The 17,867-nt window shown below is 44.2% G+C and overlaps 1 protein-coding gene across 1 annotated transcript; it reads right to left on the bottom strand.

Moving 5' to 3' along the window:
- Positions 1–1,415: 1,415 nt before the first annotated feature.
- On the bottom strand, positions 1,416–17,662 carry LOC135400730 (vezatin-like). The gene is made up of 13 exons (XM_064632602.1): positions 17,544–17,662; positions 16,678–16,821; positions 14,225–14,299; positions 13,974–14,101; positions 13,588–13,857; positions 10,750–10,907; positions 10,050–10,192; positions 9,148–9,232; positions 8,275–8,497; positions 8,032–8,192; positions 2,903–3,021; positions 2,281–2,364; positions 1,416–2,206 (listed from the first exon to the last, which is right to left on the bottom strand). Exons 1-13 carry the CDS (start codon positions 17,580–17,582, stop codon positions 1,601–1,603), a joined length of 2,235 nt encoding a protein of 744 aa, XP_064488672.1. The 5' UTR covers positions 17,583–17,662; the 3' UTR covers positions 1,416–1,600.
- Positions 17,663–17,867: the final 205 nt, after the last annotated feature.

Raw genomic sequence — 17,867 nt, 5'->3', positions numbered from 1 at the left:
CAAAATGTAACTAAGTTAATAACGAAGTTATTAAGCCTTAATGTAACTCGCAGTTACTCAGTTACTTAAAAAAAGAACGAGTTACTTCGGCCACAAAACAGCATTACGCGCAGGTGCAGCGCGCGTGAGCAGTTGAGTTAGACCTTGAGTTGCCTGCGGAGGAGTGCAACACGCTTAGATAGTTTTCGTTTATGTCCAACAATAGTACCTGTACCTGTTTATAAACAAATGACGTCATTGTTCGACAGCGCCAAAATTTGGTAGAATTGAACTACGCTCGAAGCTAGAGGTGAACAAGGTCGCGCCCGAAAGCCACGGTCTTGAGGGGATTACGATACGGTCCCTTAAAGGGACGCGACCCTCGGTCCTACTTTTCTTTCGATGGGAGGTAGCGAACAAGTGCCCGTTTGTGAAACCTAGCCCTCTCCTTCCGATCTGTTTTGGTTTCAGTCTGTCTACGAATGTCATGATGACGTTTCTGTGGTAGAGTTCTATTCGAACGCTTTGCACCTTACTTACTTACTTACTCCTTGTGGGCGCACAATGGTTCAGCTTCATTTCAATGGCAGCGGTTCTTACTTCCTCAATAAAATACTGTAATTGATTGATTATCACGTTTTATGGCAAAAAATGCCATGAAGGAACCAGAGAGAAAGCAAGAAAATATGTGGACGTGAGTGAAAAGTGAATTAAAAGTAACTTGGAACTTAACTTACTTTGGCAAAGTTACCTGAAGAAAGAATGAGTTCCCCTGAAAGTTACCACGCCGCAAAAGTACCGAGTTAAGAGTTACAAGCTACCAAAAAAAGGAACTTAGTTACAGTAACGGGTTTCCTCGAACTCTGAAGCTATGAACTGGACATGAAATGACTGATGGAGAGCTTTAGCAAGAAATGCTACACACAAAAAAATTTCTTCGTGCGAAAAGCTCGTATGTACGACAGTATTGCATTACGTTCGAAAGGGACCGCAAAACGGCGTCCTAACAAATAGCCACAGCGTAGACGCATATCTACGCAACACTGCTCCAGGAGCACATGGGGTGCTTTAGCAGGGGCGGATCCAGACCCTCGGTTTGGGGCCTTATTGAATGCCTTATTCTAAAGCACACTTGTCTTTAAAGCGATCATAGCTTCGAATTTTGTCCATAGGCTCCAGTTTCCATTCTGAGAAGCGATCAAACCACTGATTCAGGGCAAAACCTGCCAATTATGTTTTACGACATTGCAAGACGCTCCTAAATCTCCTTTGTGTCCGTCACACAACCTTCTGACATCCACCAAGATTCAGTATCTCATGCTTATGTTACAGTGAAACCATTGTTCTTCGTCTTCATCCATAAAACCATGACGCACAGCTGGATAAAATTTTTGCAGTCAGGCACAGCTCTAATCTCAAATCCAGGCGACCATCTCTGGGGTGAGAAATAAATAATTTATTGCTAATGGCAGATCCATCTTTGTAGCTTCTTCGTTTTTAGGTGCGAGTTTACCAACACACACACAATCACAGGCAATTGCATCATTCGCAGTCTTGAGAACTTTATGGCACTGAAAGATTTCGACATCCAACTATCTGCGTGACAGCTCAGTGAATCTCATCAGTTATCACTTTCGTTCTCGTCGTCTTCAGAAGAGCTGCAACTGATAGCATCTTCAAAAGTACACACTTGCAATGGAGTGAAAAACTTTGACTTGTTCACCGCCATTTGCGCAATATTAGTAGGATGAGGCAGTGAGAACCTCCCAGGGGAAGGTGGAACTTCCACAGTATTTCCCCTGTCCATGGTTTCAGTACTGTCGCTTTCCACCGTTGCTGATTCGCGTTCTTGCGCTTCATTATCGGACAAAAAGGTGTCTTCCTGTGCAGCACAACTTACTGGCTCACTTGTTGCACTTTTTGCTGGAGAGTTTCCACTAGCATGCCCAACATCACTCGAGCTGTCATTTGATATTAATTCAAGAGCAGAGGACGGCATGATGTCTTGTGCAGGTGGATGGTCTGCATCTATGGTGGCCTTTTCCTCATTTTCCTCTTCTGCTTCCGGTAGAACGAATCCGAGTTTGTCAAAGAGCTCCCCTTCGACACCGCTTCTTTCTAAAGCTTTCTTTTCTCGTTCTTGGTGCTCTTTTGCCTTAACCACCAGGACAGTTCTCAGCTCCTTGAGCACCACAGCAGAGGCTTCTTTCTGTCGGGCACGGGCTTGCTGTAAAATGAGACTGTAAGGAAGGTGACGCACAAAGCTTTTGGAACTATACCTGCAACTGAGTGAGAACGTACCTTTGGAACTATCATAAAGTCATCATCATCATCCCAATCATGTGGTGAAGGTTCTGGCTTTTCTGTTAGTAGTGCTTCGAATACCTAAGAATAGTAAAGGTAGCGGCAACTCAGAAGAAAAACACCTGTACTAAAATGGACTGCACACATTTGCTCTACAAATTAGGACATCTGCATATAGTCTAGGCGTAGTCACGTAGTAGTTCGTGACACGCAGGTGGTTTATGCATTTATGGCCAGAACACAAAATAATGTTTAACCAAATGAGCTGGTTTATGTGCTGTTGGTGACTGCATTCTCGTAATTGGCAGAAAAATGTCACACTTCTGCACATGCAGACGAATATCCACTTTGCCATGTTGCTGAGGTTAAGTACACTAATGCAGCCTGTGCTGCTTGTGAAGGGACAACCAAAATGTGCTGTCACCTTCTGTTCAGAGGTTCAAACCAGGAGCATTATACCACAAGTCACTTATGGTTTTCTGCAATTATTTCTTTGGAATGGAACTTCGACACTGCCTGCTTCATTTTCTGCCCTGCCTTTCCAACTTGTACATTCTGGACTTTTTTCTTTTTGTTGCATTCTCCACTATAGCCTCAAGTATTCAGTCAGACATCTTACCTCATCAACAATTACAGTTTTGGTATCTTCCTTAATGGTCACCACTGGCTGAATGTCACCGGAGGCCGTCGACAATAAACCCCTGTGGCTGTTGTTTTCCACAGGTTCCTCTTTGAATTCTGAAAATTTCACAGTGGCAACAGCAGAGATTAGTTACTCTTTCGCCGTTCGTGATGACAGTTCTTTAGTGATGGTTCTCACAATAATAATTGTTCTGATGCCAATACCATAAGCACCGTTTGCTTTTTATTACCAATTTGGCTTTATGGCTCAAAACACCTGCCAAGTAACCTAAATGGTTAAAAACTCTGCGCAGCTATCAGCTGACTACAGAGACGCAATTGGTCAAAAGTGAGGACCTCTAACGTGAATTTTACAAAGAAAGCAGCCACACATGGACCTTGTGAAAGCAAATTTCAGTGAAAGGAAAGACAAGCACATTGCCCTTTGTCTGGCTGACTCTTTTGAAAAAAATAATTGTTGCCGTACAAGAGTCCACATACTATGCAGGCTGTATGGTTTATGAAAATCTAGAAAATCCTTCAATCATAATCGATATATGCGCAGGCAAGCTGGTGGACGAGATCCACAACTATGAATCCTGAACTTGGGCACAACAACAACGAGGACGTAACTTAACACAACATGAGATCCACTCAATCATAACTACGGTTTCTGATTTTCGGCATTTACCGAAAAGCGCCAAAAACCGTTCAACAGTAACTTTTCCATATGTTCGATGACAGAGAGAGAGAGAGAAAAAAAATATATATAATGAAAAAAAATTATATATATATATATATATATATATGTATCTATATTCCGAACGATGCGCAGCTATCCTGAGGTGAGGAGCCACAAACACGGCGAAACACGTGTCCTCTGGTGCTGTCGCATCGTTCCATGAGTATCTGTTTCTCTGCGTGCAGCCATAGAAGCCATCTTAATCTATAATTTTGAATTTCAAACACGTCTAGTGTCATTTACTTGTTTCTTTTATGACTTTTTTCCCCCTGCAATATATTTATATACACCGCGAAACCGCCACGTGCATCTTCCGGAAAAGTGTCTGGAATACCCCAGTTTTAGTCACGGTTATGTTCAAACCACGACCTACTAGATTATAACCACAATGTCATAGACACCCCTTCCCAGCGCCGCATTTGGAAGCTAGTGGTGGCGCTACTCATCGGCCCGGTTATTGCTTCCTCAACTTCTACAATACTTTATACTTCAGCTTACCTTAGTATTTTTGTACAAGCGGTGTATGACCCATGGAAGATGTTTCATTCTAAAGTTGATTATCATCATCATTCTACGCTTTTTCATAGGAGCTGTTGCTGTCGTCTGCTACGGTACTTGTATGTCCGCTTCTGCGCGTTCAAAATTTCCATTGTCCAATCGGGATGTAGATATCGCGGGCCGATGAGTGGCGCCCCTAGCGGATCGTGCGGACGGGCTCCTCATAGGGGTTGCCGATTATGACACGGTCATTATAATCTACTAGGTCGTGGCTCAAACCCACCAGCGAGAACCCGATAATGCGGAAAGTGGGCCAGCGGAGGTGTAGAATCCCACGAAACGACCTGCCCTAGAGGCAAACATTACTATCTTCTAACGTTCAGTATCTTCTATTGCAAGTCTCTTGTGAAAGTGACCTGTCTTTGTTGAGCTTCAGGCCATCCCGTGACAAGGATTGGCCTGTGCTCGCTTGTGCTGCACTGAACCTGCTGTCAATGCCTGTGTCTAGCGCTAACGTGGAGTGTGGGCATTCTCGAAGTATTTTTCGCAGGAAAGAGCGGTCCACGATGTCATGTGAATCTCCGAATATGTACGTGACAATTTACTACAACAAGTTCAAGTTGTAGCTGGTCAACTGCAATGAATCGCTTGCGTAATAAATAAATTTGAACTTTACTCCATATGCTTAATCTTTCTCACTTTTTTTTTTGCCATGACTAATAGCATCAGAAAAAAATTTGCCGAAAACCACCGGTTCTTGTAGTGTTCGGAAAAGTGGCAATTTTTATCACTGAATTTCAGAAAAAATATTTGCCAAAAATGAGACACCCTACTCATAACACTGCCGCAGGAATAATTTATGCCTTTCTCGATAGTATCTTGCCCACTATGCAACATCACTCATGAATGGCTTGACTTGCTGCAAATAACGGCCGCTTTAAAGGGGCATCAAAGTGGAAAAATTTCTTCTTGTGCCATTTACCTTGATTTCATTCATCCATTGTGTTGTTTGTGATTTATGAGTGAGAGAAGCCGACTTCCTCAAGAAGTCGGACAATGCAGAGACTCCTCTGATTGGTCTCCTCAAACGATCTCCTGCGATCATTGGACAAATCGTTTGCAGAAACCAACACTGCGCTCTAGAGCACTGCCCGGGTTCGGGCTTGCCAGAAAGCACTGCCCGTGGGGTGGGCCGGGTAGAGCCTTCTTTTTGCAGGGCTGGGCTTGAGTTTAACGTTATGGGCCAGGACTTAGATCGGGCTCGAACCTGTGTAACCTCCCTTTTTGCAACCACGGTCAACTTTTACACAACAATTTACACGGTCAACTTTTACAGTCTGCTTCACTGGGCCGGGTAGCCTAGAAATTGCTCGCGGCGGGCCCGGGCCAAAAAATGTACCGCATTACCGCGTATTATCCGGCATGCCGGATTAAAGCGAGGTTGACCTGCATGCCGGGAAACCCCGTATTTCCCGGCATGCCGGCAAATGCGAGAATCGGGCACGTAGTCTTCCAGGAGTCAACCGAGGTCCTTCACAACAGTTCAATGACACACGCGGGGAAAGTCCAGGGAAGGATGACGTCACGGAACGAACGCTGGTTCTTGCTCTACTGTTCCCTCCAGAGGATGAAAGCCCATTCATTGTGCTAATATTATCTTCACTGGACAATCTTGACCTGCTTACGGCCGCTTGGGTCTTGCTCTGGCATTACTGAGCCTGCCACCATGGATGAAGGTCCGACTCCGGCTCGTACGCACACGCGTAGTTACACGATCTCGTTCAAACTGGACGTGCTGAAGAAGCTGTCCGAACTTCATGGTAACATCAGCGCAACAGCACGATTTTTCTGCATTCCTCGTTCGTGCGTGCAGGACTGGTTGAGGCAGCAGGACAAGCTCGAAGCGTGCAGGACCGACGACGACTTGGTCATCAGGAAACGTAGGTGCATACCTTCTTCCGAGGACACCGCAAAGAAACGTGCAAGGTACCCTGCGATGGAGGAAAGCCTTGCTAGCTGGATATCCGAAGAACGAAAGCAAGGTATTCCTGTTTCTGCATCCCACATCAAGGCGCGGGCCGAAGACTTACTAAGCAAGAGCGACGGTGCAACGAACTTCAAGGCAAGCAATGGTTGGTTGGAAAGGTTCACCAAAAGGTACAAAGTTGTCAACAGGTCAGTCACCAGTGTTGGGCAAAAGGTTCCGGACAATGCGCGTGAGCTGTGCCATTGTTTTTTCAAGTTTCACGAATCAGTAATTGGAGGAATTGAACTGAAGAACATTGGAAACATGGACGAGACGCCGATGTATTTTGACTTGCCACAGAATAAGACGTACGACTTTAAGGGAGTCAAGCACGTAACATGCAGGACAACCGGCAAGGACAAGCTTCGATACACTGTTGTTCTCAGCGCAATGGCCGATGGTACAAAACTGAAGCCGATGATAATATTCAAAGGACTCGAGAACGTGCCAAAGGTTGACTTCCCTAAAGAAATTGTTGTTTCCGTGGCAATGAAAGGGAGCATGACTGCTGAGCTTATGAACACCTACAAGCAAAAGGTCTGGGCTGCACGACCGGGTGCCTTCTTCAAACCCAAATCAGTGCTGGTGATGGACAGTGCGCCAGCGCATCTGAAGACTACAACAAAATCAAGCTTCAAGCAGCATTACGCCACCTGCCTCTCGATTATTCCTGGTGGACTCACACCACTTCTTCAGCCTGCCGACGTAGCTTGGAATCGCAACTTCAAGACAGCGATGAGGAGCCTGTGGACGGAATGGTTGAGGAATGGAGAAGTGGAGCACACGAAGTCGGGAAAACGCCGCTCCGCTTCATATGCCACCATTGCACAATGGGTCAAAGAGGCATGGAGTCAAGTTCCCGAGGAGCTGATTCGTCAATCTTTTATCAAGTGTGGACTTGTGGCAGAAGCAGACTCCAGTAGTCTACATGGACGTTTAGCTGATGTTCTGACGACGGGCACGATGGAGCCCAGCCCGATCCACGACGAAGAAAACGGGTCTGGACTCACTGACGCGGAAAGTTGCGATTCTTCTGATGACGAGGACATAAATGCCTTATAAGTTTGTTGTACTATTGCATATAGCCTTCTGTTTGTGATAGCATGTCGTTGTACAATAAAGGTTTTGTAAGAATTACTTGTCTCAGTCATTCTGTACCACGTGCCGGCGACCTCGTTTAATCCGGCATGCCGGGATAGACCAGGCAGGCAGATCGCGAAAGTTGGTCGACCTCGGAAAATCCGGCATGCCGGATAATACGCGGTAATACGGTAGAAATTAATTGGGCCAGGTATGGAATCGTCGGACCCGGCCTGGGCGGGTAAATCAAAGGCATGCCAGGCTGAGCCTGGGCCTAAGGATGCGGCCCGTGCAGTGCTCTAGTACGCTCAGCATTGTCAGCCTTCTTGAGGAGGAGAGAGAAAGCGTAAATTAGTTTCTTTGGCTCATAAATCATGAACAATGAAACAGATGACTCCTGTTCCTTTTGCAATGGTGTCAAGGTGACAGCATCTATTTCATTCCACAAGGAGAAGTTTTTACACTTTAGTGCCCTTTTAAGTATGAGGACACTTGAATCCCATGGCCCTCAAAGGAATGCTGAGCCAAATATCATTTCTGGCATTGACGTCACTTTAAAGAATACACATGAAAGGAATCCCTTGTGGAAAAGCTATGCAGAACATTTTCTTCTGGATTATTTTATAAAATTATTATTTTTTTTTTCAGAACAAAATGGTCACAAGAGGTCACTAAAAATCGAGGTCTGAAAGCAAAAGATCTCTAAGCTATAAGAAAACGTAAACTTTGCAGGTTCTGTGTCCTGGTAGAATACTACATCTATGCATAAGTGACCACCTACTTTCTCTTTTCTCTATGTACCCTGTAACGTCTTGCACACATATACCGGCAGATGCAATTTCTGCTTGTACTTCTGTGAGCAGGCACTTCAAACGAGACTTTAACTCCTCATCCATCTGCTCTACGTCGAAGGATTCAGTAATGTCTTCCATTGCCTCAACCCTGGAATGAAATCACATCTAGAGCTGGCGATCAATTATATTATCCTAGTTATCAATACACGAAAGATAATTATGTACAGTACCTTTTAAGTGCAGCTTGAAGATGTAGTGCTAAACTATGAACAGCTACGTGAAAGTCTGGACTAGGCAAGCTTGTGCGAGATGTAGACGTAGTTGATGCTCTGCTTCGAACCTCATGGCAGCTCTTGTATAACTGGTAGGCGTTGGTCACTTTGTTGAGGTAGCTCTCTGTCACTTTCTTAGAGTTGTCTACTGCTCTCTTGAGTTCATAAGCACAGCGCTGTCCTGAAGCACCGTTCCAGAAACAACTTTCAGTAAGAAATGTGTGAATCTTTGTTTCTTTCTTTCAAAGGTTTGCATGCATGCAGTCTGCACATGCATTTCACGCTAGCATTAAAGCCGTAATTTTGCAGCAGAAAACATTTTGTTCACGATATTTGACAGTTAAAACAATGTTCACCTTCCATGTAGAAATTCCATAATAAATCTGTATTAACTTTATGTGTAAACAAAGTAAAGTGTGTTTACACTTGACAACTTTCTTTCCTGCAGATAGGGGTAACGCAATGTGCACATTCGACCTGTTTCTGATAACAGAAATCAGTTTTAGAGTTTACATAAATCAGGTTCACTAATAACTATACAACAAAAATTAAAAAAATATAGATCCATCACTGACTTTGAGGACAACAGACAGAAATACAGTACACCCAAGGTGTCCACGAAAAGATATGATTCTAGTTATGGGTGTGCATAAACAATCTAAGGTACCCAGCTATGAGGTGCTTGCATTGTAAGTATGCAAAATGTAGGGAAAAATAACTCTGGGCTTTACGTTGCGAGACAACGGTGATCATGAGCGACGCATATGGGGAAAACAGCGGCAGCATGAGCCAGAGGCATGCAATGACGAGTGAAGAGAGTGACCAACGTACTAGTTTTCTTGATGTTCGGCGCCATCGATAATGCGAGTCTTCTCAGAAATTCAGACTGTTGAACATCCAACAGGTACAGCATTGACTAGACAGAAGAGAAAAATTATGTTCACCCAAGCCAGGAACATAAATGTTGCTGCCAAGATTTGATCGCATCAGATAATTATATAGTGTCTGTAGCATAACTATATAAAATATTTTCATGGAACTACGTGAAAACAGTGTAGAGACGGGACACGAATAAGAAACAAGTGCACACACAGAGCGCTGACTAGCAACTGAAGCTTTACTTCCCAAAGGGGGGCAAAACTGAAAAGGAGAGAACATGAAAGGAGGGCAATCAAGAACGATCTTGAAGATAACTAATCTCTTTGTACTGTTTCTTCTACTTGTTTCTTCTTCGTGTCCCGTCTCTGCGCCGTTTTTACATAGTTATGTACAAAGTTGCCCAAATCTCCGCATTAACTAACTAAATTTTTATGGAAGACAGAGCATGCACTATGCAAATTCAATCCGGAATAAGAGCGACCTCCACCCACATCTTAAAAAGGTCTCATGTTTCAGAAAAAAAAAATAGTTTTATGTGTATAAAGGGGTGACAAATGAGACTTAGCCTTTGAATTGTAATTGCAGCTACTGTAAAAAATCACAACAACTCAAACTTTTACTCCGTGACAGGTGCTATGGCAAAAGGTGCTTACGGATAATTTTTCTGTCTGCACGAACGACCTACTCTTCGATGAGCACACTCCATTTCAGTTTTTGTAAAAAAAGAATCGGAAACAACACCAAAACACGCTATACAATGTAAAAAACTGCAAAGCCTGACTATACATGTTTTGGTTTTGCAACTGAAGTACCAATTAAAATGCTATAGGCAGCTCTGTAACACCAAAACCTACCTTCAAGGCAGAGAGGGAATAGAAATCAGTTCCTACGTAAAGCTCTTCCTCATTTTCACTGAACAGCTCTTTGCTGAGTTCTTCGGGTTCGGTGCAGGCCAAATACAATAAAGAAGAATCCAATTCGCCAGCCAGCGGGACTGTGTGTTGATTGCAGCAGTTAAGGCACACACGAGAGTTTTACCAACTGTGCCTTGGTGGTGGTCACATTTTCAGGCTGGATTTTTATAATCAAACCCAAGTGCATCTAGGCAGCATTTTTTTTTTTTTTCAGAAATGAAATCCCATCCGTGGTGGAAATCTGTAGAGTTATCAAGCTTGCAAAACTGTATCGGCATGGGGGGGAAAAAATCACGAGTTGATCATTTCAGAAAATTCCAGTGCAGTTGCGTATGCGCTGCATCCTGGTACGTTACTGGAATGAACTGTCCTTGGCGTTTCCTTTTCGCTGACCTTGACTCCTCGTGGACAATCGGCAGAGAGAGAAGGAACCGAAACAGCTTGGAGACCTTCTGCTCCTTTGTCACCAGCAAATTCCCATAGTTTAAAGTGGTGCTATGCTCTCTGGGATTTTCTGAAGTGGTCTATTGCAGTTGTTGAACGGCTTTCAAGCATGGTCAGACAGGCACTGGCCTTGTGAAGATTCAGAACTTCGAATAGACTTCTTGAACACTAACACTAAAGAACAGAAAAGGATATGACTTCATTAAATCACACGTTGTGTTTCGCCAAAACAGGAACATCTCCCTGGTCCAGTGGAACAGAGACTGGCGCAGTTCAGGACACTGTCGATTGGGATCTAGACTAGGCACGAGTTTGTTCATTTCCAGTCTTTGCACAGGCACATTGTGTGATGCTCTGGAAGTAAGCACAATTTTCCTTAAGTGACCACCATGAAGAATGGTGTAAAAACTACACTGTGAAGCAGGTCGTTTGGTTGTGTACATTTTGATGAGAAAGTGGCAGGTGAGGGCTAGCGTGTGCATAGACACCCTAAGGCCAGGGTATCGGACCGAACCGAAAACTGGGAAAAAAAACGCTATTTTGGGCAAACTGGAACTAAACTAGGCTTGCCCTGCAGACCCAGTTGTTCCGTATTACTTTTTTTTTTCGCAAAGTAAACTGAAACTGAACCAAAACTTTAATTGTCTTTTTTCATTCCGGAGCAAAAACTGAAAAATAGTCTTAAAGGGACAGCCTATGAAACCAATACCACTATGTTCAGCATCGACCGACAATCAACTGGGCTAATTTTATTGTCTGGAAAGTGGTTAGATGTTAAATACACAAATTTTAAAGATCAGTGCTGCTTCCGCAGCTGCAGAACCTCTGGCAGCGTGATGTCGCTCCCTAAGCAGAGGAGTGAGAGGGCAGTGCGAAGAGGAGGAAAGGGGCCATCCAGACGCCCCGTAACTGTACGAGACGCCCGCACGGCTACGACATTCCTTTTCTCAAGGTCGTGCCCTCATTGGTTCTTAGGGAGTGACGTTACCTCGTTTTTCCAGGGAGGGAATTCCAGCATACTCTCAACATCCGTCGTCTGCTCTTGTCATGTATTCCGTCGAATAACAGTCAAACTAGATACACCACTATTTCGTGCAGGATTTTCGGTAATGTGGTCAGTGGTTCAGGAGGAATAAAATGACACCGTAGTTTCGAAATCAACTGGAAAAGATGCGACCATCCCTCCAAAGGTTTCCGGTTCAAGTTAAAAGTTGGGGCATTTGGAACTCGAAGGTACATACTGAAAAGCTGTGTGAGGTATCACCTTGAAACCGGGTTTAGATTCAGACGCTCTTGGTGTGCTTACGTCGCAGTGCTTTAGAGTTGAGCCTTGCTTTACCGATCTTAAGGTGGTCTATGATCAACAGGCCCACGCAACTACTTTCTGTTGTATCATCCATTTTCAAGTTTCCAGGTGGTGCTCCCCCAGAAGATTTCCTGAATATGTCTCACAATCTCGAAATGAATGGCCGCACACGCCTCACTTCTTTTAGAGTTTTGTTTCTTTTTCTTTTCTTTCAGAAACCTCCAAATTTGGCACAACTTTTTGTTCAGAACCGAAGTGATTCGATCAGAAAATGTTAAAAGTAACCTGTAGCTAAGAAGCAGAAATATCCATTCACAAATATGTGTGGTGTGTATGTTCAACCTTATGAAAGTCACAGATATCACAGGAAAGAAATGGAGGGGTTCAGAGCCTCCCCTGATCCACGGGATTCATTTGTGACCACGCGCATAGGGCAATCAGAGACTAGTTCTAAGATAATATCATAAATGACGCCTGCGGTGACGCCACAGCTGGAACCGGCTCGAATGGTTATGAACCGTTATTGTTTTACTCTGGAGCTGAACCAGTACGAAGAGTATTTCGGTTCGACACCCTGCTAGGCATCTTCAGCGCTTGCACCAAACTTCACATCATGGGTCTCTTTGATTTGGCTACACCTCTGCACAAGTTCTGGAGAGTGCCGGTTCATACTGTTTAAGTGCAGCTTCGACATTAGCACTTGGCGGCCACTTCGAAAACGAATGAACGAGCGCAGATGACTTGTCGTCTGCATTCACCACCACTGTTCTGGTGCTCATGCTGTTGGTTTTCCTTTCCAAATGTGTGCCTTTCCTTCAATGTACTGCATCCAAAAAATTTTGCAGATGGCTATGACGTCCTTCTCTACGTCGCTGATGCAGACCCGCATTATCGTCTGCTTAACATACTGTAACTTCACGCGTATTAGATGCGGCTTATGCACAATTTTTTTTATCACACGGGCGTTCTGTGGCTTATCCACCGGTGCGCCTTATCTGATTACTATTTTTCTCTGGTATTTTCCCCATACGCTGGTTTTAACGAAAGGGCCGACAGTGTCTCTGGGACAGCACTGCCCTTCGAATGCACAAACAATGTGTAACAGGGGTGCGTCAACATTCGAGTAGAGTGACCATCCTGGTGCCTTCCCCCAAGCAGCTTTAACGAAAGTGGTGACAGTGATTCATGTCTTCTGGAAGGCCACTGACCCATCGATCCATGAAGAACACACAACAAGGGAAGTCCGATCTTGTTAGAGCACTAGAACTGACCTCCTTTGTTGTACACCATGCCGACCCCGGAGTATGGACCACAGGGTTTATGGCCTTCTCTATGGTCTCCGTTGTCCCACAAATTAGTCGCGTCGTACTGCCCGCGGCTTATCTGCTCGAAAATTTTCAAAATGTTCCTAAAAACGGGTCCTGCGGCTTATACTCGTGAAATTACGGTAGTTGCACTCTTGCTGCACTTCCTGTCCAGCAAGTGCAGGCTGGCCGTGGTCTCATCCAGAACAAGGCACGCACTTTTACACAACTAATAGGAAAGTGCACATGGTGTATGCCACACTGAAAAAGCAAATATGAAAATGCTGCACTGCTTGAACTGGTGCAGCAAGTGCAGCCAAGTTGAAGAGGCCTCACATTAATCTGCTCCGCTTAAACGGCAGTTGAGCTTAGGTGCAGTTGAGTTGAGTTCTGTTCATAGCTTCACTTAAGGAATCTTACTTACAATGTGAAACCCCTTGCCACAATTTCTGATTCTTGGATGACCTGAAGGCACTTTTTCACTTTCGATCTGAAGTCTTTCTCCAATGCCAGCAGCACACTCAGACTGTGTTCGTGTTGCACAACAAGCTTTTTCTTGAGATGGGTTAAAAGCAGCCATGATATCAACAAACAGGCAGTCGCCGCTAGAATATCATCCAGGAAGTTCCAGGGTGGAGCCATAATCCATCTTGAAATCATGAGTACAAGAACTGCACTGGTAACGATGGCGACTCTGAAAGATGTGAGTGGGTCAAAGTCAAGAATGCATGTCTGTACTCTAGACCATCCATTTCTGTGTGGTACAGAAGAAGAGTGTATTGTGCTTTTCGGAGACTGCAACACACTTACGTAGAGCGTCTGTGATTGTTAGTGACGCTAGAAGGACTTTGTGCGCTGAGCAGATTTTCGAGGAAACGGTGGTCATCTTCAAGGAGCATGGGGCTGTCGAGAATTGCTGATAAGAACCCCGTTGAGTTCTACAGAAAATGAATGTCACCCCACAATGTCACAAGTCACCTCTCTACTCATATTTTATCTTCAGCAGCATAAGGCATGATGTAAGACTGACAGGCATCAATTATGTGTGTGATTATACTTACAATCTCATAAACAGAATTGAGAAGAGCATTCCAGGCTTTGGATATCCAGTATTGCACATTGCATCCCAAAGTAGTCTAAACAAAGGGGAAACTTGTGTCACAAGCATACTGGCAAATGAAAGCAAGCCTTTGTGCTCTCTTTGTTGTGGTCACAAGCTGTTGTAACAGACAAGTATTTGTGGCTCGAATAATCAGAAGCGCTCCCCTCACAACTCTGATTAATAAATAATGGTAATAAACAAATAAATAACATAGCAGGGAAAGGTAACTGAATGCTTAATGGTTGCTAACAGGGCATTTTCATTCTGATAACATTTCAACTCCAGTTTTGTAAATGAAACTGAAATGTATTCAGAACAGAAATGTTTATTTTTTTAAATCTTCACTAAAGCAGATCATCGTCTCGCTGCAACAATATGCAGTAGCACCACTGTCACAAAATGCAATTATATTATTGCCGTTTACGACTGTGGCAGGAAACGCGTGTAAAAATGGTCTGCATGCCCACTTTAAACATGTCAAAGCGAAAATGTATCACATAATCAAAAGCACCATACTTGTCTGCAATACTCAGACAACTGTTACACAACAAGACCGTTTTTCTGAACGATTCCAAGTCACGACAGCCTTCTTTTTTCATAAAAATTTTGAAAATCTAGTGTGTGAAATAACCAAGTCCTGCTAATTCACTTTTTAACATGTGGCCTGCACAAATGTTTGCCCAATATGTTAGAAATACGTTGCTGAAAGGATTGCTGTATGATATGTTTCATATACCAAACCTCCTCTCCAAGGCTTTTGCACCTTTAGCATCTTTGCCATAATTTTCGTACTTTTACGTAGTCTTGTTCAGACCTTTTGCAACTAGTATTTGAAAGCAGACATGCATAAGAAATGCACATACTTTTTCCTTATTTTTTGACCTTGTATTTGTATTGATGCCACGGCACAAATTTTCATAAAATACTTCCAATAGTAGAAAGACCTGCGAAACAACACTGAAGGTTTCCTAAAATTTTTAACAAAGGAAATGGAGTATATATGGGGCGGGTTGGTACATAGCTGACAAAGGGTATGAAAACGTAGCCTGTCTTCCATAAACAGAACAGAGGTACACAGCTTCTGGATAGACTTTGGCAAGCACTGGCACAATCCGCGTAATGTGGCTTTGACAGTAAACGCAGCAGGTACAGGCATTAACCCTGTTACCCATCGACATTTTGAATGGAGTCCAGTGGGTGTAATTGTCTGTGGATTAAACTACCACATAGAAAACTAAACAGAATTAAATATTTATGGAACATAGAAGCAGTAAGAAAGGTAGCTAGTGAAAGTGTGAGGAAGGTTCCACACCTTTCTAGGATCTTTTCGCTATACAGCAAATACCCTGACCAGCCAGTCTGACTGCTGCGTAACTAATGACAGATGTACTAAAAGTGCTTTTTTTGTTCATACTCCATTTTCTCATCTCATTGGTCACTTCTCTGAATAAGCAAGATGTCGATTTGTGTGGGGAACCGTCCGAAGTTGTGTAAAAATTGCTATCAGTCTGGCAGTCTCATCGTTTTAGCTTTTCATGTCTGATTCACGCTCAGTTGATTGGCCATAACATGGATGGAAGAATGAAGGACAAAACTGCAAGCAAAGACTTGCTGGTGCTGCCCTGAACATTTGCATTCAGGTATCAGTGGGTGCGTTAAGTAGGTGCACCGGGGTGCGAGTGTTTCGGACTCAAGTGAATTTACCCACTTAACGCGACACAAGCGCCCCTCGTGCACCCGAGAGTGTGAGACTCCGAGACGCTTTTCGCGCTCCCGTTTCATTTGGGTGCAGGGAAGCAGACGACAAGCACCCAGGTGCTTGAGATTTTCTGTGACGTTCTTCCTGTTGAGTGATGGCAGGACGACCTTCGAAGTGTGCGCTCAGAAGCAAAATACAGACTTTCTATGTTACCCAATGCTCCGATTTCAGTAAACTGTAATATTTCTATAACCATTATCATGCTGTTTTATTAGTGGACAACTTCCACACGGACGGTTATTCGCGGGAAATGCAGTACTTTAATGCAGACACCTTCACGCCATGCAGTCATCTTCACAGTAATTAGCTCCTAGCCATCTGTTACAAATTTCCATCTTTTCCATTCTATTCGCTGTTACAGGGAAAAGTCTTCGCCACTGCTGTCGTCTCTTCCAACGTTGCCATATGTTCAAACTAAGCCAACGTGTCCCCCGTCTGCGCACTGCATCAGCAGACAACAGGAAGAGGCACGAGCGAGCGAGCAGTGTAGTGCTCCAAATTTGCTTTCTGCTTTTTAGAGGCCGCTCCGAGCGTCTCATGGGCGCCATGAGAGGGGCGCCTACTTAACGCACCCAGTGTGTACTATCGAGCTCTTCCAGGAAGTAAATGGCCTGATTTTTCGCGTGGAACATTTATAAGAGTGTGGTGCTCACAGCAGTAGCTGCAATGCAGACGTGCATGGGCATGTCAGTGCGCTCCTTTGGTGGCACACTCTCCTGGGATATCCATTCATGTGTGTCATAGAGTTCTGCAGGATCATAGCCAGCCTCAGACAGGTACTGGTAGAGTGGTGAATTCTGTGCAAAAGAAAGGGGAAAAACTAGATCAGCTTCGTAGAGCAAACATCACAGTTGGCACACCACAAGTCTCTGTGACACTCTAGCAGCTACAAAGTATCAAGAAACTGCTATGTGTAAAGTGGCGCCCGAAATGCTCCACTATCCGAAGCCACTGTTAAAATCGCGACAATGTCTTGCAGAAAAGCTGCACCTCATAATATTGTCTCATCATTTAAGCGCCCCATAAGAGAACTGCTACTTCAAGTTGAAAGAATGTATACATCAGTGCGATAACTGACAACTTCGATCCATATTCAAAGCAATATGCACTGGCGATTCGTCAGTTTTGTGACGTACAGTGGAACTTTACCTACACTTTCCAATTGCTTTATTATGATACACATGGCTTGGCAGTAGTGTGGAACAGCAGTGTGGGAAAGGTTTGAAAGTGCGTGGGTAAGTAGGGGTTGCGAATTGAGACACCGAAATGTGATGGACGGATTCGTTCACCGTACCTCGGATCCCACCTCTACTCTGCACCCCCGATGTTACTATCTGTTTGGCTTGAGGGGAAAAGGAAAGGCGCTACGAGAGAGATGAAGTGTAATTTTCTAGCAATTCCCGCAAATGCCCCGCAGATAAAACGATCGACTGCAAAACTATCCCTTCGACCAGATCTCAGCCTCTTGTGCAGTGCGGACTGATGAAATGTATCCATGTGACAATAACGAGGTGCTTACTGGTGGAATTACTTCTGCATCTACTGATTCATCTTCCATTCCGAAACGCGTTCTCGACACGCCAATTTACCACGTGATATTTACAAACAGTGCACGATGTCCGTGCGATAGTTGTGCCGTTGTGCGTGCGACAACAACCCCGACCAAGGAAGACAAGTGTTGAATTCACTAGACTACACCGACTACACTACACCTAGGCTGCCGCAAAATTTCGCACTCCACACTTGAACAATCGAATGAGTACATTTAGCTGCAATACTCCTCTTGTGATATTATCGGAACCACTGTGATCGGCACTGTTGTATCGCAAAATGACCCATCGCC

Source organism: Ornithodoros turicata, chromosome 7, assembly GCF_037126465.1.
Source record: "Ornithodoros turicata isolate Travis chromosome 7, ASM3712646v1, whole genome shotgun sequence".
Taxonomy (NCBI): Eukaryota; Metazoa; Arthropoda; class Arachnida; order Ixodida; family Argasidae; genus Ornithodoros; species Ornithodoros turicata.
Note: the sequence above shows the minus strand (reverse complement) of the source record. Positions and strands in the feature narration are given on the sequence as shown.

Bases quoted from the DNA above. Each gene is read 5' to 3' on its own strand.
- LOC135400730 (XM_064632602.1), bottom strand. From the start codon at position 17,582: ATGGAAGATGAATCAGTAGATGCAGAAGTAATTCCACCA. The intron at 8,193-8,274 runs GTACTGTACATA...ATTTCATTCCAG, and splicing joins CTTCAAGCTGCACTTAAAAG to GGTTGAGGCAATGGAAGACA. The intron at 2,207-2,280 runs GTACGTTCTCAC...CTCATTTTACAG, and splicing joins ACTTTATGATAGTTCCAAAG to CAAGCCCGTGCCCGACAGAA.